At 44.9% G+C, this 21,842-nt stretch overlaps 1 protein-coding gene across 1 annotated transcript; it reads right to left on the bottom strand.

The window, feature by feature from the left end:
• Positions 1–376: 376 nt before the first annotated feature.
• On the bottom strand, positions 377–21,708 carry WDR77 (WD repeat domain 77). The gene is made up of 10 exons (XM_073667196.1): positions 21,503–21,708; positions 17,859–18,044; positions 17,598–17,739; positions 17,475–17,524; positions 6,977–7,047; positions 6,344–6,398; positions 3,964–4,035; positions 3,734–3,842; positions 2,502–2,570; positions 377–1,209 (listed from the first exon to the last, which is right to left on the bottom strand). Exons 1-10 carry the CDS (start codon positions 21,585–21,587, stop codon positions 1,053–1,055), a joined length of 996 nt encoding a protein of 331 aa, XP_073523297.1. The 5' UTR covers positions 21,588–21,708; the 3' UTR covers positions 377–1,052.
• Between the last annotated feature and the right edge of the window lie 134 nt (positions 21,709–21,842).

Here is a 21,842-nt window from a genome sequence, read left to right as displayed (position 1 = left end):
GCCCTGATCCACGGCTGACAGATCTGTCTGCGCTGTAATGCTGCTCCTCTGACAGTTGAGACACGTCTCAGTCAGTGTTTCTTCAGGCTGCAACCCCTCTAAACACGTGACTAAGATGAGTTGCAGGTTGAAACTGGTGCCGGAGCCACTTTTATCACATTAATCGCACTCCTTTAAGCTAACCAAGCCATTACTTTTGTCTTCTCCCTAATACACAGAATAAAGAAGATAAGAGCAAAAAGATTCAGGGCACAGTTAAGAATTTCAAGGTCCACTACAAAATTCTTGGGATCCTAGTAGATCATCTAAGGAATAGTAATAATCCCCCCTTTCCATAGTTTTGTCAACTTTTTCAGAAAGTACACAAAAGGCAAACTGATAGTTTCTTTTTTAATAATTATTACATTTAGCATTGCAATAATAGAAAACACCCAACTAAAATACACAAAAAAATACAAAAGTTGCTGTTAACGTGTCAACTGAATAAGTGTAACTTACTAAACGTGTGTTCCCAGACCTTCAGTCCTTTACAAGTGCTTTGAAACTTGCTACGAGAACCACAATCTGCCAATGTGGCACAAATGGCGGCTGCTGAATCTACACCTGGCTTCTGATACTTCAGAACTGCCTTCGCGCGTTAATTGCCATCACAGCTAAAATTAGTAATTGTGTAAAGGTCTACAGTAAAAACTGAAATGCACTTTAGTGTATAAAGATTAGTACCATTCAGTACCTGAATTTGCAGATCAGAAGTCTGCAGGTGCCCAGATCTTAGCACCTCAGGGTAGCACTTATATGCAGTGTCCTACTAGCTGCATTGGAAAGATCAAACACTCACGTGCCACCAATCAAGTCAGCTAGGACAGGAACATTAATGTAGATGGGAATGTGGATCATGAAAACGTCCAGTGACCCAGAAACAAAGAAGTGTTACCATGAGGACCTAAAAGTAGTGCACCACAGGACTGAGACTACTAAAGTAGTAAAATATTACTACACACTTTTCATATACATTAAAGAGCATTTACTATATCACATCTTGAACTTCTCCTTTAATCTCGCGTCTCCGCGGGTGGCTCTGGTTTGTCTTCCTTCGGGAGGCTGTGATGAAGAACTTTGTGGTCCCAGCCAACAGTGGTAAAGCCTGACAGATCAGTAGGAGACCAAGCCACTCCTGTGACAAAATCTTTGTGGGAATGATCCTTGAAACTGCAAACAAGTACAAACATAACACTTTAAGGTAATAGAGATCACAAATATAGGTAATTCTAGATCCAAGCCAGGATCCTTACATGTGACAGCTGTCAGATCAATGGCTTACCAGGATAAATGAAGCAGGCTGGATTATGTGGCTGGTGTTTAACTACTTGCAGACCAGCCATACATTTAAAATGTAGGGGTAGCCTACATAAGTTCTAAAAAGTCTTTGCATAGTATGTGCTTAATTGTAAATTGCTGCGGAATATGTTGGCGCTATATAAATAAAAATTATTATTATTATGTAGCTGCATGAGATCGGCGTCTTATTTTCTTTCCTTGATTAATGTGGATGACAAATCCTACGGTATAAGATTGCTGTGAATCTTGTACCTGTGCAGGCGCTCTATGCTCTCCCCTACTAACCGCAGAGCAAAGTCCTATAATGAGCTGGTACCTATTAATCCAGAAGTGAAGTTGATGCTGGTTCATGCGAAGTACAGGACTTTGTTCTACCCTTAGTAGGGGAGCCCTTGCCCGCTCCTGAAACAAAGCGTCAGTGACGCTCATTTCTGAGGCTGGGCTAGTCCTTGTGCTGTGCACTGTGCACAATGACAGCGCGCTCTGTTGTCGGCCATGGTCAGCAGAAACGAGCCGGCAACAGGGTGGTGTCAGAGATCGGGGTCGCCCCCACAAGTGACATCACTAAACTCTGCGTGCGGGGTATTCTGACAACACGCTATCCTGTAGTCTCGTTACTGCTGATCTGAGCCGACAACAGAGCGTGCTGTGATGATGAATACAGAGACAGAGCAGGGACTAGCCCAAACCCTGAAAAGAGCATCACTGATGACGCTTTGTTTCATGGAGGGGGCAGGGGCTGCGGCAGTGACTCTGCCCCATGATGCCTTTTCGTTTGAGTAGCTCAGCATGCACTGGGATTCTCAAACGCAACGTCATCAGAAAGGAAGTAAGGGAAAAAAATAGAATGGCAGTTAGAGTAGTTGGGGAACGGTAAGGAATTTTTAATGCAAGTATATTAGAAAATAGCTTAGATTATGGCACTAAATAGATAAATCTTTCCAATGAAAATTACTTTGCCTTTGGACCACCTCTTTAAATAAAGATCGATGGACTGCAGTAATAGAGCAGATAAAGGTGGTGGCTTTAGTTTATATTGGGAAACCCTAGTGACAAGTTCCCTTAAAATAAAATAAGCAGTGGGTCTGGTAACATATGGGAAGTGATGCAAATGATTCGCCCTATGTATACAGACAATAAAAATATGTTAGGTTTGTTCTTACATTTCTGAAGAGTCAGCGTCCAGGACCACAACGGAACAATCCTCACTGATAGAAGCCAATAATGGAGAACTGGAAAACACATAAGATTATCTCGGAAAATGTTACATTTGTTTTAGAGATTTGCTTAAACGGATCCTATTAAAACACACAATACAGACATATTGGGGCAGTGTCCATACCTGTGTGTGGAAATAATTAGCATTGGGGTTTATTGAAGCCTTTCCATAACTACTTTGCACATTTCATATATGCTGTACATTACAGCCTGTAAGCAATGACGTATCTCTGAAACCCCTTCACTGCTAACAGCGTATGTAATACAATACGTCATGATTTTACACACTTGCCGTAATCCGAGCGCTTACACTAAGTCACAGTGTAAAGGTGCAGCACTTGTGTGAGTCAAGAAGAGGCATAAAATGTTATACTTACTGGTTGTGCGCATCTGGTTAAGGGATCTGTATGTGGGAAGAAGCTACAAGTAGCATCAGGAAAAAAGATCGCAGCCCTTTACTGTCATCACTCCGCCTGTACAGTCTCCACTGATCCCAGGGGCAATGAAGGAACTTTTCTCATGTTATCCTTTTAAATCAGGGAGGATTTGTGCCTTCACATTTAGGAGGAAGATTTTTTTTTTTTTAATGAAATTAGATTTTTTTTTTCAGCAAAATCTAAATTTCTGTTTGGATCAATTAATAAGACTCCTTTTACATAGCGTTTTTGGCCACCGTCAAGGCTCGCATCTTAACCCCCCACAAAATGGGATTTGGGAGCATGTGACAACGGGGCCATACACTATAATGTTGTCATGTGCGGGCTCGGCGCCGGAGCCCGCATCAAAGGCAGGGACACGACCTTTTACGTATCTATACATCAAAGGTCTTGAAGGGGTTAAAGGGAACGTCTTTTAAAAAAAAATGACAGTTTTAAATCAGGCATTTGTAATGTTTTTTTAAATGTTTTAAAATCTTTATATCCATTGATGCGCTATTCAAATCACCGCTGCAGCCAAACACATGCCACAACGGTGCGGCAGTGGGTGACGTGTCCACTGTCACTGCTTGGGCAGATTATGTTGCAGCTTATGCTGAATTTGAGGTTGGTGCTGTTAGGCGAGGATTTATGCGTTTGTAATATACTTTTTTAACACTTCAAGTAGCCTGGGCAAGCTTATATTATGCCACGACAGCCCCTTTAAAGTGCATAAATGATATGACAATGTTTTTTCCTACCTGTGGTTAGAATATGCCAGCCCTGTTACAGATCTGGAATGTGCCACGACAGCCTGAGCCGATTCTGGATTGTTCACATTTACAACATAGACGTTTCCTATTTCATCACCTGACAACGACAACAGAGTTAAGACGGGCAGGACAGATCCATATTCTGAATGTAATAAAACCCAAAAAAAAACAAGCAAGTGCAAGCTAAAAACTGGAGAAAAAAAGCAGTTGCCACATACCACACGCAAAAATGTCATCTTTGTTCGGATGCCAGGTCACATAAGTAGGGGAAATATTTGGGGCGCAAACGTCTGAGGAGAAGAAAAACACTAGTCAAAATTATATATAACATTACATGACACATGCAAATGACCCAAGCATTAGCTGATGAACATTACGACAGCACACGGACGCCCCTTGGGAACGGACCCAGAAACATATTCCAACTGTGAAAAATTGGGGATAATAATTAAAAGGGCTCTCCGAGAAGATGTCCGAAAAAGGCTGTCGTCACATATTTCAGGCAGGCATTGGGACTGGTTGGCGGGAGAAGAGCTGCTTGGGACAGATGTCTGAGTGACATTAGTGCAAACTCCTGTCGGGCTGAGGGGCAGCGTAGTGAAGGAGCATAACTGATCTTCTCACTCAGCCTGACAGGTTTACAACTGGACATGAAGCAGGAGAAAAAAAATAACTCCTCAGCTGTCTTCTTGGGAGAACCCCTATTATAATGACTATATGGCACCAGCATGCTACCACAGCTCCTACTGCTTCTCATATAGAAATTCTAACGACTTGTCTAAGCCACCAGTGCTGGACCACCAGGTGGTGTCAACTGCAGTCAGTCGGAGACAGTAAGCGGTGGTGCAATATACGTGTATTAACGTTTTACCCATAAATACGTATAAAGCCCTACTGTGCCCTCACTAATCTGATTTCACATTGTTATAGTTATATATCTTTTTTTTCTCATTTTGAAGTGTGTTCTGGAACATTCAGAAACCAGGTTGACCATGTGGGTGCGGGGCAATGACTTTCCTTAAAGAGGACCTTTCAGCAAATGTTTCATGCTGAAGTGGTCACACGATGTAATAGTGGCTGCAGAGTAAAATAAACATTTTTGTTTTTAATTTTGCCTCGTCGTTACGGAGATAATAGCAATCAAAGTATTTGACAATAACGTGTTTTTTTTGTGGGCATAACCCACTTCAATGGGGGCATGTACTTCTACCTTCTGTGTGACTCTGACCACCTGAGTGTAAGACATGTACTGACAAACAGTCTGTTCTTCTCACTACAGAGTGATGATGTGCTGGAGCACAGCAGACCTGGGTGTGATTACATGACAGCTTTCACCTCTAGTAGTCTCATTATAAAAACTTCTAGTAACTCTTCAATAAGCCCTTCTAATCAAGCAGGCATCAACATACTAGGAGAAAAAGAACACGCCCCAACTATAGCTTAGAACAGGCTCTGTGTCTGCTCTCTTCACTAGAGTGATTACATGTGCAGGAGCACAGCAGACCTAAGTGTGATTAGCAGCTTTCATCTCCAGTGGTCAGTGTGGGGGGGGATGAGCAGTACAGCAGAGTTGGCAGCAATACACTTACTTTAGCAATGCTAATATATATTTGGGCCTGCCAATTAAGCTCATTTGAATTTGAGAGGAGAGCTACTAAACGTGTTTGTAATGAGACTCTGTCTTATAGATTGTAAGCTTTAGAGCAGAGCAACTGTTGAACTGTGTGTCACTTGATATTGTCTGTACATGTCCCAGCTTATTTATAAAGTGCTGAGAATTATGTTGGTTCTATAAAAATAAAATTATTATAAAATGTGCAGTACTGCCCATTCCCCCACATTAACAGCTGGAGATGAAAGCTAAAGTAAAAGCTGTCAGTTACTCACTCAGGTCTGCTGTGCTGCAGCACGTCATCAATCTGCAGTGAGGAAAGCAGACGGACAATACATGTCTCACACCAAGCCGGGCCTACTCAACTATTGTAAGGGTGTGTTCTTTCCGCAGTGAGCTGCTGCCTGCTTATGATTGGTCACAGGCCGCATGTTGCCCCCCGGTCCAGCTTTATTAAGCCGTAGTATTTGCTTATTATTGACTATAAACAACTTCACTATGTATGGGTGAACCAGCAAAACATCTCTCGTAATGCCCACCGTCACATTTATACAGCCTGTTTAAGGCTGTGTGCACACGTTGCAGATTTGGTGCTTTTTTTTTTCAGCGTTTTTTTCCTGCGCGGATGTGACAAAACTGAATGAGAAACCTGGAGTGTCATGCACACGTTGAGTATACTTGACTTGCAGATTTGGTGCAGAAAAGGATCTGCAGGATGTCAATTCTCTGTGCGTTTTGTCCCTGCGTTTTTCACCATTGACTTTACTCAAATCTGTCAAAAACGCGGGGTAAAAAAGCACCAAAACCGCGGGTATTTTCTGTTGTGTTTTTGCTGCCAACAAATTCCAAAGAGATGCAGCAACGTTGCAGAAATTTCTGCAATCAAATACTCAACGTGTGCACATAGCCTTACAGGGCATCATCATCTGGTCCAGAACATAACCGAAAAAATTAATGTTGAGGCTCAATGGTACAAATATACTTACTAATACGCTTGGCTGGTTTAGGATTCCTTGTGTCCCACAGTAACACTCTATTATCCTTAAAAGAAAAAAAAAAAGGTATTGCAGATAACGATCACTTTTTAGTCTACATCTTTTTTTTTTTTAGCAATAATTGCATTTCAGTAAATTTGAGTCAATAAAGATTTTACACTTTACAGTCATGTCGCAGTTTTTCCCTTACTTTTTTTTTTTTTTACTTTTTTACAAAAAAGTAAATACAAAACGCAGACTTTCTAAAAAAAATAAAATAAAATGATGCTGCATAAGAGCAACGCTTGTTAACTGCTTCTATGAAAAATATTGCCATGGAATAAATGGCGAAATAATAATAATAATAATCAAATATAAATAAAATAGGTCAAGGAGTAGAAGTTTTTTCCAAAGTGACAATGCTTTCCTAGCAGGGGAAGCCATTCTGAACAGGAAGAATAGCAGAGACCAGTTGATATTTTCATCAAAGGATTGCTTACCTAATGAAGAATAAAAAATAGTATATAGGTGTCAGATAACAATAAAACCCGGACCGCACCGCATCGTGAAGAAAAAGTACACATGCACCGGAAAATTATATTACTCAAATTATAAAGAACAGATGCCACAACCATGGATCCCTACCTCACCACAAGAAAGAAAGATTGCTTCTTTGCCAGGGCATGTGGAAACACAATTCACTTGGCTGGAATGTGCTAAGAAATAAAAAAAATAATGTTAAAAAACACATGAAAGTTAAAAGAAAATGCAATAGTAGAAGTACCGTGGTTAATAGTGATAAAAAATTAAATACAATCAATATATCATATACTTCTCAACTCACAGTATTGGTCTAAGAGAAATTATATTTAGGGCTCATACATAAGGCAAAGCCCTGTGCAAGGGGACTGTATGGCAGCACAAAGTCACATGACCTCTGTGTACAGCATCAAAGTAGTGACTTATGTACAGATAGATCTTTTTCTAAAAGTAATGTCTCCAAACAGCACCTAGTATATGCCATTATGTTGTTGGATTCAAAATAAAAAACCCCTCTGTATGTGATAGGAGGCAGTGCAGCAAGGGCCAATACATGTAATAATAATTTCTTATTGCGTTCAATGTATTACACTATGCTGCAGGCTCTTACACTTCCGCTAAAATTTTAGATTTAAAGCATAAATTTCCTTTTTTTTACCATTTAAGCTGCGAATCTCCACTAATTGGGGCTGCTCCACTGATACTGGGACATTTTTTATTTTTCTTCTGTGCCGCCATTTTTATTTATTTTTTACAAACTTTGGATTTTTTTCACCACATGAAAGAACCTATACACGTTTGGCATCTATGAACTCGTCATGACCTGGAAAATCATAATGGAAGGTCAATTTTAGCATTTAGTAAACATGGTAAAAAAAAAAAAAAAACAATTGCGGAATTGCAATTTTTTTGGCGGCGGGGAAGGCGGCATATATACATGGATTGAGAGGGGAAAAGGCAGCATATATACATGGATTGGGGGAAAAGGCAGCATATATACATGGATTGAGAGGGGAAAAGGCAGCATATATACATGGATTGGGGGAAAAGGCAGCATATATACATGGATTGGGGGGAAAAGGAAGCATATATACATGGATTCGGGGGAAAAGGCAGCATATATACATGGATTGGGGGGAAAAGGAAGCATATATACAAGGATTGGGGGAAAAGGCAGCATATATACATGGATTGGGGGAAAAGGCAGCATATATACATGGATTGGGGGGAAAAGGAAGCATATATACATGGATTGGGGGGAAAAGGAAGCATATATACATGGATTGGGGGGAAAAGGCAGCATATATACAAGGATTGGGGGAAAAGGCAGCATATATACATGGATTGGGGGAAAAGGCAGCATATATACATGGATTGGGGGGAAAAGGAAGCATATATACATGGATTCGGGGGAAAAGGCAGCATATATACATGGATTGGGGGAAAAGGCAGCATATATACATGGATTGGGGGGAAAAGGAAGCATATATACATGGATTGGGGGAAAAGGCAGCATATATACATGGATTGGGGGGAAAAGGCAGCATATATACATGGATTGGGGGGAAAAGGCAGCATATATACAAGGATTGGGGGGAAAAGGAAGCATATATACATGGATTGGGGGGAAAATGTAGTATATATACATGGATTGGGAGGGAAGGCAGTCAGCATATATACATGGATTGAGAGGGGAAGCAGGCAGAATATATACATTATTATTATTATTATTATAGCGCCATTTATTCCATGGCGCTTTCCATGTGAAAAAGGGGTATAATACAAGAACAATTACAATAATCTTGAACACAATGTGACAGCGACTGGTACAGGAGGAGCGAGGACCCTGCCCGCGAGGGCTCACAATCTACAAGGGATGGGTGAGGATACAGTAGGTGAGGGTAGAGCTGGTCGTGCAGCGGTATGGTGGAGCGGTGGTTACTGCAGGTTGTAGGCTTGTCGGAAGAGGTGGGTCTTCAGGTTCCTTTTGAAGGTTTCCACGGTAGGCGAGAGTCTGATAAAATTGGGGTAGAGTTCCAGAGTAGGGGAGATGCACGGGAGAAATCTTGTATGCGATTGTGGGAGGAGGAGATAAGAGGGGAGTAGAGAAGGAGATCTTGTGAGGATCGGAGGTTGCGTGCAGGTATGTAACGGGAGACTAGGTCAGAGATATATGGAGGAGACAGGTTGTGAATGGCTTTGTAGGTCATGGTTAGGGTCTTGAACTGGAGTCTCTGAACAATGGGGAGCCAGTGAAGAGATTGACAGAGAGGAGAGGCCGGGGAATAGCGGGGGGACAGGTTGATTAGTCGAGCAGCAGAGTTTAGGATAGACTGGAGGGGTGCGAGAGTGTTAGAGAGGAGGTTGCAGTAGTCGAGGCGGGAGATGATGAGGGCATGCACTCGTGTTTTTGCAGATTCATGGTTGAGGAATGTGAGGATCCGGGAGATATTTTTGAGTTGGAGTCGGCAGGAAGTGGAAAGGGCTTGGATATGTGGTTTGAAGGAGAGATCAGAGTCCAGGGTTACCCCAAGGCAGCGAGCTTGAGGGACTGGGGAGAGTGGGCAGCCACTGACGTTGATAGATAGGTCAGTTGGGGGGGTTGAATGAGATGGCGGAAAGATGATGAATTCTGTTTTGTCCATGTTAAGTTTTAGAAATCTGGCAGAGAAGAAGGATGAAATAGCAGACAGACATTGTGGGATTTTGGTTAGTAAGGAGGTGATATCGGGTCCAGAGAGGTAGATCTGTGTGTCATCAGCATAGAGGTGATAATGAAAGCCGTGAGACTCTATGAGCTGTCCCAGGCCGAAGGTGTAGATGGAGAAGAGCAGCAGAGGTCCTAGAACTGAACCTTGGGGGACACCGACAGATAGGGGGCGAGATGAGGAGGTGGTGTGTGAGTGGGAGACACTGAATGTCCGGTCTGTTAGGTATGAGGAGATCCAGGATAGGGCCAAGTCTGTGATGCCGATAGATGAGAGAGTCTGTAGTAAGAGGGAATGGTCCACTGTGTCAAAGGCAGATGACAGGTCTAGGAGGAGGAGGACAGAGTAGTGTCGCTTAGATTTGGCGGTTAGTAGGTCGTTGGTGACTTTAGTCAGTGCAGTTTCAGTAGAATGGTGCGGTCGGAAACAAGATTGTAGGCGGTCAAAGAGGGAGCAGGAGGAGAGGTGGGAGGACAGTTCAGAATGAACATGTTGTTCCAGTAGTTTTGAGGCATAGGGGAGAAGTGATATGGGGCGATAGCTAGACACGGAGGATGGGTCAAGGGAGGGCTTTTTGAGGATGGGTGTGATTGAGGCATGTTTGAAGCATGAGGGGAAGACACCAGTTGTTAGTGACAGGTTGAAGAGGTGAGCTAGGGCTGGGATGAAGATAGTGGTAAGGTTTGGGATGAGGTGGGACGGGATTGGGTCAGTTTACAGGTGGGGAAGTGTGATTTGGAGAGTAAGGAGGAAAGTTGATCTTCAGAAATGGTGGAGATGGTGGTTTTGGAGGAAGAGGGTTGAGTAGGTGTGGGGAGGGGCAGTGGGGGCTTTAGGCAAAAGCTTTGTCTGATGGTGTCAATCTTCTGCTTGAAGAATGAGGCAAAGTCTTCGGCTGAAATAAGAGGAGAGGGAGGAGGCACTGGGGGACGGAGGAGATAATTGAAGGTGTTGAATAGTTGTTTGGGGTTGTGAGACGGAGGATATGAGAGATGTGAAGCATGTTTGTTTTGCTGCAGTGAGTGTGGACTTGAAAGTAGTGAGGGACTGTTTGAATGCGATGAAGTGCTCATTGGAGTGGGACCTTTTCCATCTACGCTCAGCAACCCTGGAGGCCCGTTGCAGTTCTTTAGTTAGGCTGGTGTGCCAGGGTTGTCTGTTGATTGTGCGAGGGGGGCGACCGAATCGAGAGCTGCAGCGGTTGTGGTGTTGTATAAAGTGGCAGCAACATCTGCATCATGTAAGGAACTAATGTCTGTAAGAGGGAGGAGGGATTGGATTGGGGGGGCAGCATATATACATGGATTGGTGGAAAAGGCAGCATATATACATTGATTGAGAGGGGATGGCAGGCGGCATATATACATGGATTGAGAGGGGAAGGCAGGCGGCATACAGTACAGACCAAAAGTTTGGACACACCTTCTCATTTAAAGATTTTTCTGTATTTTCAGGACTATGAAAATTGTACATTCACAATGAAGGCATCAAAACTATGAATTAACACATGTGGAATTATATACTTAACAAAAAAGTGTGAAACAACTGAAAATATGTCTTATATTCTAGGTTCTTCAAAGTAGCCACCTTTTGCTTTGATGACTGCTTTGCACACTCTTGGCATTCTCTTGATGAGCTTCAAGAGGTAGTCACCGGAAATGGTCTTCCAACAATCTTGAAGGAGTTCCCAGAGATGCTTAGCACTTGTTGGCCCTTTTGCTTTCACTCTGCGGTCCAGCTCACCCCAAACCATCTCGATTGGGTTCAGGTCTGGTGACTGTGGAGGCTAGGTCATCTGGCGTAGCACCCCATCCCTCTCCTTCTTGGTCAAATAGCCCTTACACAGCCTGGAGGTGTGTTTGGGGTCATTGTCCTGTTGAAAAATAAATGATGGTCCAGCTAAAAGAAAACCGGATGGAATAGCATGCCGCTGCAAGATGCTGTGGTAGCCATGCTGGTTCAGTATGCCTTCAATTTTGAATAAATCCCTGACAGTGTCACCAGCAAAGCACCCCCACACCATCACACCTCCTCCTCCATGCTTCACGGTGGGAACCAGGCATGTAGAGTCCATCCGTTCACCTTTTCTGCGTCGCACAAAGACACGGTGGTTAGAACCAAAGATCTCAAATTTGGACTCATCAGACCAAAGCACAGATTTCCACTGGTCTAATGTCCATTACTTGTGTTCTTTAGCCCAAACAAGTCTCTTCTGCTTGTTGCCTGTCCTTAGCAGTGGTTTCCTAGCAGCTATTTTACCATGAAGGCCTGCTGCACAAAGTCTCCTCTTAACAGTTGTTGTAGAGATGTGTCTGCTGCTAGAACTCTGTGTGGCATTGACCTGGTCTCTAATCTGTGCTGCTGTTAACCTGCGATTTCTGAGGCTGGTAACTCGGATAAACTTATCCTCAGAAGCAGAGGTGACTCTTGGTCTTCCTTTCCCGGGGCGGTCCTCATGTGAGCCAGTTTCTTTGTAGCGCTTGATAGTTTTTGCAACTGCACTTGGGGACACTTTCAAAGTTTTCCCAATTTTTTGCACTGACTGACCTTCATTTCTTAAAGTAATGATGGCCACTCGTTTTTCTTAACTTAGCTGCTTTTTTCTTGCCATAATACAAATTCTAACAGTCTATTCAGTAGGACTATCAGCTGTGTATCCATCAGACTTCTGCACAACCCAACCCCATTTATAAGGCAAGAAATCCCACTTATTAAACCTGACAGGGCACACCTGTGAAGTGAAAACCATTTCTAGTGACTACCTCTTGAAGCTCATCAAGAGAATGCCAAGAGTGTGCAAAGCAGTCATCAAAGCAAAAGGTGGCTACTTTGAAGAACCTAGAATATAAGACATATTTTCAGTTGTTTCACACTTTTTTGTTAAGTATATAATTCCACATGTGTTAATTCATAGTTTTGATGCCTTCAGTGTGAATGTACAATTTTCAAAGTCCTGAAAATACAGAAAAATCTTTAAATGAGAAGGTGTGTCCAAACTTTTGGTCTGTACTGTATATACATGGATTGAGAGGGGAAGGCAGGCGGCATATACACATGGATTGAGAGGGGAAGGCAGGTGGCATATATACATGGATTGAGAGGGGAAGGCAGGCGGCATATATACATGGATTGAGAGGGGAAGGCAGGCGGCATATATACATGGATTGGCGGGAAGGCAGCATATATACATGGATTGGGGGGGGGGCTGTGACTTGAGAAGGATTGAGAGAAGGATTGAGAGGGGAAGGCAGGCGGCATATATACATGGATTGAGAAGGGAAGGCAGGCGGTATACAGTACAGACCAAAAGTTTGGACACACCTTCTCATTTAAAGATTTTTCTGTATTTTCATGACTATGAAAATTGTACATTCACAATGAAGGCATCAAAACTATGAATTAACACATGTGGAATTATATACTTAACAAAAAAGTGTGAAACAACTGAAAATATGTCTTATATTCTAGGTTCTTCAAAATAGCCACCTTTTGCTTTGATGACTGCTTTACACACTCTTGGCATTCTCTTGATGAGCTTCAAGAGGTAGTCACCGGAAATGGTCTTCCAACAATCTTGAAGGAGTTCCCAGAGATGCTTAGTACTTGTTGGCCCTTTTGCCTTCACTCTGCGGTCCAGCTCAGCCCAAACCATCTCGATTGGGTTCAGGTCTGGTGACTGTGGAGGCCAGGTCATCTGGCGTAGCACCCCATCACTCTCCCTCTTGGTCAAATAGCCCTTACACAGCCTGGAGGTGTGTTTGGGGTCATTGTCCTGTTGAAAAATAAATGATGGTCCAACTAAACGCAAACCGGATGGAATAGCATGCCGCTGCAAGATGCTGTGGTAGCCATGCTGGTTCAGTATGCCTTCAATATTGAATAAATCCTCAACAGTGTCACCAGCAAAGCACCCCCACACCATCACACCTCCTCCTCCATGCTTCACGGTGGGAACCAGGCATGTAGAGTCCATCCGTTCACCTTTTCTGCGTAGCACAAAGACACGGTGGTTTGAACGAAAGATCTCAAATTTGGACTCATCAGACCAAAGCACAGATTTCCACTGGTCTAAGGTCCATTCCTTGTATTCTTTAGCCCAAACAAGTCTCTTCTGCTTGTTGCCTGTCCTTAGCAGTGGTTTACTAGCAGCTATTTTACCATGAAGGCCTGCTGCACAAAGTCTCCTCTTAACAGTTGTTGTAGAGATGTGTCTGCTGCTAGAACTCTGTGTGGCATTGACCTGGTCTCTAATCTGAGCTGCTGTTAACCTGCGATTTCAGAGGCTGGTGACTCGGATAAACTTATCCTCAGAAGCAGAGGTGACTCTTGGTCTTCCTTTCCTGGGGTGGTCCTCATGTGAGCCAGTTTCTTTGTAGCACTTGATGGTTTTTGCAACTGCACTTGGGGACACATTCAAAGTTTGCCCAATTTTTCTGACTGACTGACGTTCATTTCTTAAAGTAATGATGGCCACTTGTTTTTCTTTACTTAGCTGCTTTGTTCTTGCCTTAATACAAATTCTAACAGTCTATTCAGTAGGACTATCAGCTGTGTATCCACCTGACTTCTGCACAAGACAACTGATGGTCCCAACCCCATTTATAAGGCAAGAAATCCCACTTATTAAACCTGACAGTGCACACCTGTGAAGTGAAAACCATTTCCGGTGACTACCTCTTGAAGCTCATCAAGAGAATGCCAAGAGTGTGCAAAGCAGTCATCAAAGCAAAAGGTGGCTACTTTGAAGAACCTAGAATATAAGACATATTTTCAGTTGTTTCACACTTTTTTGTTAAGTATATAATTCCACATGTGTTAATTCATAGTTTTGATGCCTTCAGTGTGAATGTACAATTTTCATAGTCATGAAAATACAGAAAAATCTTTAAATGAGAAGGTGTGTCCAAACTTTTGGTCTGTATTGTATATACATGGATTGAGAGGGGAAGGCAGGCAGCATATATACATGGATTGAGAGGGGAAGGCAGGCAGCATATATACATGGATTGAGAGGGGAAGGCAGGCAGCATATATACATGGATTGAGAGGGGAAGGCAGGCAGCATATATACATGGATTGAGAGGGGAAGGCAGGCAGCATATATACATGGATTGAGAGGGGAAGGCAGGCAGCATATATACATGGATTGAGAGGGGAAGGCAGGCAGCATATATACATGGATTGAGAGGGGAAGGCAGGCAGCATATATACATGGATTGAGAGGGGAAGGCAGGCAGCATATATACATGGATTGAGAGGGGAAGGCAGGCAGCATATATACATGGATTGAGAGGGGAAGGCAGGCAGCATATATACATGGATTGAGAGGGGAAGGCAGGCAGCATATATACATGGATTGAGAGGGGAAGGCAGGCAGCATATATACATGGATTGAGAGGGGAAGGCAGGCAGCATATATACATGGATTGAGAGGGGAAGGCAGGCAGCATATATACATGGATTGAGAGGGGAAGGCAGGCGGCATATATACATGGATTGAGAGGGGAAGGCAGGCGGCATATACACATGGATTGAGAGGGAAAGGCAGGCGGCATATATACATGGATTGAGAGGGAAAGGCAGGCGGCATATATACATGGATTGAGAGGGGAAGGCAGGCGGCATATATACATGGATTGAGAGGGGAAGGCAGGCGGCATATATACATGGATTGAGAGGGGAAGGCAGGCGGCATATATACAAGTATTGAGAGGGGAAGGCAGGCGGCATATATACATGGATTGGGGGGAAGGTAGCATATATACATGGTTTGGGGGGGAAGGCAGCATCTATACATGGATTGAGAGGGGAAGGCAGGCGGCATCTATACATTGATTGAGAGGGGAAGGCAGGCGGCATCTATACATGGATTGAGAGGGGAAGGCAGGCGGCATCTATACATGGATTGAGAGGGGAAGGCAGGCGGCATCTATACATGGATTGAGAGGGGAAGGCAGGCGGCATCTATACATGGATTGAGAGGGGAAGGCAGGCGGCATCTATACATGGATTGAGAGGGGAAGGCAGGCGGCATCTATACATGGATTGAGAGGGGAAGGCAGGCGGCATCTATACATGGATTGAGAGGGGAAGGCAGGCGGCATCTATACATGGATTGAGAGGGGAAGGCAGGCGGCATCTATACATGGATTGAGAGGGGAAGGCAGGCGGCATCTATACATGGATTGAGAGGGGAAGGCAGGCGGCATCTATACATGGATTGAGAGGGGAAGGCAGGCGGCATCTATACATGGATTGAGAGGGGAAGGCAGGCGGCATCTATACATGGATTGAGAGGGGAAGGCAGGCGGCATCTATACATGGATTGAGAGGGGAAGGCAGGCGGCATCTATACATGGATTGAGAGGGGAAGGCAGGCAGCATCTATACATGGATTGAGAGGGGAAGGCAGGCAGCATCTATACATGGATTGAGAGGGGAAGGCAGGCAGCATCTGTACATGGATTGAGAGGGGAAGGCAGGCAGCATCTATACATGGATTGAGAGGGGAAGGCAGGCAGCATCTATACATGGATTGAGAGGGGAAGGCAGGCAGCATCTGTACATGGATTGAGAGGGGAAGGCAGGCAGCATCTATACATGGATTGAGAGGGGAAGGCAGGCAGCATCTATACATGGATTGAGAGGGGAAGGCAGGCAGCATCTATACATGGATTGAGAGGGGAAGGCAGGCAGCATCTATACATGGATTGAGAGGGGAAGGCAGGCAGCATCTATACATGGATTGAGAGGGGAAGGCAGGCAGCATCTATACATGGATTGAGAGGGGAAGGCAGGCAGCATCTATACATGGATTGAGAGGGGAAGGCAGGCAGCATCTATACATGGATTGAGAGGGGAAGGCAGGCAGCATCTATACATGGATTGAGAGGGGAAGGCAGGCAGCATCTATACATGGATTGAGAGGGGAAGGCAGGCAGCATCTATACATGGATTGAGAGGGGAAGGCAGGCAGCATCTATACATGGATTGAGAGGGGAAGGCAGGCAGCATCTATACATGGATTGAGAGGGGAAGGCAGGCAGCATCTATACATGGATTGAGAGGGGAAGGCAGGCAGCATCTATACATGGATTGAGAGGGGAAGGCAAGCGGCATATATACATGGATTGAGAGGGGAAGGCAGGCAGCATCTATACATGGATTGAGAGGGGAAGGCAAGCGGCATATATACATGGATTGGAGGGGAAGGCAGCATATATACATGGATTGGGGAGGAAGGCAGCATATATACATGGATTGGAGGGGAAGGCAGCATATATACATGGATTGGGGGGGAAGGCAGCATATATACAAGGATTGAGAGGGGAAGGCAGGCGGCATATATACATGGATTGAGAGGGGAAGGCAGGCAGCATATATACAAGGATTGAAGGGGGGAAAAGGCAGCATATATACATGGATTGAGAGGGGAAGGCAGGCAGCATATATACATGGATTGAGAGGGGAAGGCAGGCAGCATATATACATGGATTGAGAGGGGAAGGCAGGCAGCATATATACAAGGATTGAAGGGGGGAAAAGGCAGCATATATACATGGACTGAAAGGGAAGAAAGGCAGCATATATATATGGATTGAGGGGGGAAAGGCAGCATATATACAAGGATGGGGGCATATATCAAGATGTGGGTGAGCACATTCTTTATTTCTGCAGTCTGATACCCCTGCTCCTTTCTGTGGCTGCTCTCGCCTGCTCTCTGTATGAGTTGTTTTTTCTAAACTAAAACCTCCGTATTCGGGTTAATTTGCCATGTTGGCACTTGGCGATAAATAAGTGGGTTTTGGGTTGCAGTTTCGGCACTCGGTCTGTAAAAGGTTCACCATCACTGCCCTAGCATATTAGTAAAGCCATCAGCATTGGTCTGGACTTACCTTTATAAGACTTCAGGGGAGTTTTCTGCGAGAGATCCCAGATCTGCACACTGAAATGAGATCAGAATTAGGACATTTGCCAGAAAACACCAAAATTGTGTTCTACAAATCGCAAAATCCAACCTGAAATCCTTGCTCCCGCTGACAGCCAGCGTCCCTCCGGAGAATACACTGACGGACGTGACAATGTCGTCATGTTCATATCTGGTGAATTTATTAACAAGGAGAGATTCATTGTCCAGCAACTCCCACAGCTCCACGGCCCCTGGAAACAGACACGTCATAAGGAACCACCATCCATAGTGCTATGGGTACGACTAACGCCGATCCTTACAATACTAATGAATGAACAGGATGGACACAGCACAGGAAAATATACATTACCAGAATCTGAGGCCACCAGGATGCCACGCTCAGGTACCCAGGCCACATCTGCTATGCCTGTCTCCGTCTGTACCCCAGCCGCACACAGGCTCTCATTGGGGGCTGCTGCAGGATCCTTGAAAACCCAAATGGAGCCTCCCCATGTCCGAGAATTCAGACTAGAGGCAGAGAGAAGCAGAGCGCCATCTGGAAGGCGAGAACAGAATAGTAGTAGGTGGAATCATTCACATAAAACATTGCGGCATTCTCACTCTTTAAAGGGAATCTGTCACCAGATTTCAAAATTCAAGCTGCATACTTTATTAAATAGCGCTATTACATCTGATATGGCTGCTGTACTTACTGAAAAAGGTTTAAAAGGAACCTGTCATGTGAAAAAACGCTATTAACCTGCAAATGTTGGGTTAATCTGCAGGTTAACAGCGTTATGAAGCTGCTCGGCGACTGCACTCAACTTTATTTCTCCCAGCAGCGTTTGGCATTCAGTCAACTCTCTGACTATAGACAGCGGGGATTGTAACCGACCACGGCACTGACTGACAGAAACTCAGCATTAGTGCCAGTGGCGCTGTTACAGCCACCACTGCATACATACAGTGGTGGCCAAAAGTATTGACACCCCTGCAATTTTGTCAGATAATACTCAGCTTCTTCCTGAAAATGATTGCAATCACAAATTCTTTGGTCTTATTATCTTCATTTAATTTGCTTGCAAGGAAAAAACACAAAAGAGAATGAAGCAAAAATCAAATCATTGATCATTTCACACAAAACTCCAAAAATGGGCCAGACAAAAGTATTGGCACCCTCAGCCTAATACTTGGTTGCACAACCTTTAGCCAAAATAACTGCGAACAACCGCTTCCGGTAACCATCAATGAGTTTCTTACAATGCTCTGCTGGAATTGTAGACCATTCTTCTTTGGCAAACTGCTCCAGGTCCCTGATATTTGAAGGGTGCCTTCTCCAAACTGCCATTTTGAGATCTCTCCACAGGTGTTCTATGGGATTTAGGTCTGGACTCATTGCTGGCCTCCTTAGAAGTCTCCAGTGCTTTCTCTCAAACCATTTTATAGTGCTTTTGGAAGTGTGTTTTGGGTCATTGTCCTGCTGGAAGACCCATGACCTCTGAGGGAGACCCAGCTTTCTCACACTGGGCCCTACATTATGCTGCAAAGTTTGTTGGTAGTCTTCAGACTTCATAATGCCATGCACACGGTCAAGGAGTCCAGTGCCAGAGGCAGCAAAGCAACCCCAAAACATCAGGGAACCTCCGCCATGTTTGACTGTAGGGACCGTGTTCTTTTCTTTGAATGCCTCTTTTTTTTCCTGTACACTCTATGTTGATGCTTTTTCCCAAAAAGCTCTACTTTTGTCTCATCTGACCAGAGAACATTCTTCCAAAATGTTTTAGGCTTTCTCAGGTAAGTTTTCGCAAACTCCAGCCTGGCTTTTTTATGTCTCAGGGTAAGAAGTGGGGTCTTCCTGGGTATCCTACCATACAGTCCCTTTTCAGCTGTCAGTCAGGATGGGCTTTAGCTGGACTCAATGTGGTGGCTTTGTGCATCTTGCTCTGTTTGCATGAACCTGTGACTGCTACATCCAATTACTGACCACAGCGTGATGCATCAGGAGAGGAGTGCTGTCTACATTCAGTTGCTGACAGTTACAGCTGATCGGTGGGAGAAGCCCACCAACGTGATACTGATAACTTGTGCAGATGGGTTATCAAGGTCTTTGTAGTTTAAAAGCCCTTTAAAATGGTTGTCTGGCCTTCTGATGAAAATCTGCAGTCACTTTATACAACTGCAGGCTCTTGAATCGTTACCGCCTGCTGTCAGGATTCTCCGGGGTTGTTGGTGAGAGAGGGCAGTCATGGGACTGCAAGTATGTGAACACGTGCCGACTAGACGTGCTTGGCCTCGCTTAATACAAGTGAACTGAGCGAGACCAAGCAAGTTTAGTCGGAATGTGGTTGAAACATATTCCGACTAGACTTTGAAGCAACACCAGAGAATCCTGACGGCTTGCGGTGCGCATAATCTAAAGATTCAGAAGTCTGCAGTCGCACAGGGGGACTGCACTTTTAGCAGACCACCAGACAACCCCATTAAGGGAATGGGTGAACTGCAGTACAAAGACAGACTTGGGGTTATTCAGTGTAGAATAGCGAAGGCTTAGGGGTGATCCTATTACAACGTAGACATACATGAGGGTAACGTACAGAGATCTTTCTAATGATCTTTTTACACTTAGGCCTGTGTCGGTGACTATGGGGCATGCTCTATATCTAGAGGAAAGAAGGTTCAAGCACAGAAAGTGATTCTTTACTGTAAGAGCACAGACCATGAATTCTTTACTGTATGAACCTCATTAATTTTCACGTAGGCAAAAAATGTAAAAAAACAATGGTACGAATTTCATTAGCATTTCATTTTTCCCATGATTTTCATGTATGAACAAATGCAAAGCTTCTCCAACTCCCGGGTAACCCAGGACAGCCCACTGATGCCACCCGTGCGAGGTCTGTTATTTTCATGGACGCACAGACTTGTATCAGTGAGTTTCAGATGTGACATTCATAAAAAATGAACACATCTGCTATTTTTTTGTGGTCACATGATCTGCAAAAAAAAAAAACAACACAGCCAGCCCTCCCCATAGACTATAACATGTATGTGGTCTATCCATAGAAGTCACTGATGGAAGAGTGGACACATCTGAATGAGGCCGCACTGCGAGAAAATACACTGTGGATTCTTCACAGTAAGAGCAGCGAGACCATGGATACCTCACTGTGCGAGGAGTGAAACGGGAACTCGGCCCCAATATGTTATGACTGTTCATTGGACAATGGCCCTGGGTATAATATGCCGGCTATGGGCGCTGGATCCGGCGATCTAGTCTGATTGCTGAAATCCCCCTAATATGAGGCATCAGCCTCCTCAGGGGGAACACATTAGGTTATATGATGAGCCACTGGTAGCTGTGGGAAGCAGCGGCCGATCACCAGTCTCCCACAGACAGTGCAGCTGCCAATCACCAGTCTCCCACAGACAGTGCAGCTGCCAATCACCAGTCTCCCACAGACAGTGCAGCTGCCAATCACCAGTCTCCCACAGACAGTGCAGCTGCCAATCACCAGTCTCCCACAGACAGTGCAGCTGCCAATCACCAGTCTCCCACAGACAGTGCAGCTGCCAATCACCAGTCTCCCACAGACAGTGCAGCTGCCAATCACCAGTCTCCCACAGACAGTGCAGCTGCCAATCACCAGTCTCCCACAGACAGTGCAGCTGCCAATCACCAGTCTCCCACAGACAGTGCAGCTGCCAATCACCAGTCTCCCACAGACAGTGCAGCTGCCAATCACCAATCACCAGTCTCCCACAGACAGTGCTGCTGCCGATCACCAGTCTCCCACAGACAGTGCTGCTGCCGATCACCAGTCTCCCACAGACAGTGCTGCTGCCGATCACCGATCTTCCAGACCAGAAAGGTGCAATGAGACCCAACACGCCGGATGGGGGTCTGCAGCCCCTGGTGAGATGACAGCGCCGGTCACCACACACAGAGGTCTCTATCCTCAGTGTGTACAGGGCATGGCCGCATCTTCGCCCTCCCCTCCACAGAGCACTGCTGACCTCTGCGGTACCGCACGGCTCCCAGCTGCGTCTCCATACACGCCGGGGCCCTCATCGGACTCCCCCACGGACTCGCTTTACTCATTTTCCCTCACACGTGCAACTTCCACACCGATGAGTGTCTGCGATCCTTCCCGCCAAGCACCGCGCCTCCCGGCCCCGCCTACTCGTCACTGACACCACGCCCACTAACGTACGCCCTTGAAGGAAATGAATATGGAGACATCTTTGAACCGGTCCCGCCAGCTCTCCGGGACTGTACAGTGAACGCAGTTCAGTATTACACGTATAGTGGGTACAGAGCCTATACTGTACGGACTGTCGGGTAGTTCTGCACCCC

The sequence above is a fragment of the Phyllobates terribilis genome, unplaced genomic scaffold (assembly GCF_046119375.1).
Source record: "Phyllobates terribilis strain yellow unplaced genomic scaffold, ASM4611937v1 Scaffold_2__4_contigs__length_985480577, whole genome shotgun sequence".
NCBI classification, from domain to species: domain Eukaryota; kingdom Metazoa; phylum Chordata; class Amphibia; order Anura; family Dendrobatidae; genus Phyllobates; species Phyllobates terribilis.
The sequence above is the reverse complement of the archived record's forward strand: the minus strand, read 5'-3'. Positions and strand labels throughout refer to the sequence as shown.

Bases quoted from the DNA above. Each gene is read 5' to 3' on its own strand.
- WDR77 (XM_073667196.1), bottom strand. From the start codon at position 21,587: ATGAGTAAAGCGAGTCCGTGGGGGAGTCCGATGAGGGCCCCGGCGTGT. The intron at 3,843-3,963 runs GTATGTGGCAAC...TGTCGTTGTCAG, and splicing joins AGATGACATTTTTGCGTGTG to GTGATGAAATAGGAAACGTC. The intron at 2,571-3,733 runs GTAGGAAAAAAC...TGTGTTTTCCAG, and splicing joins CTGGCATATTCTAACCACAG to TTCTCCATTATTGGCTTCTA.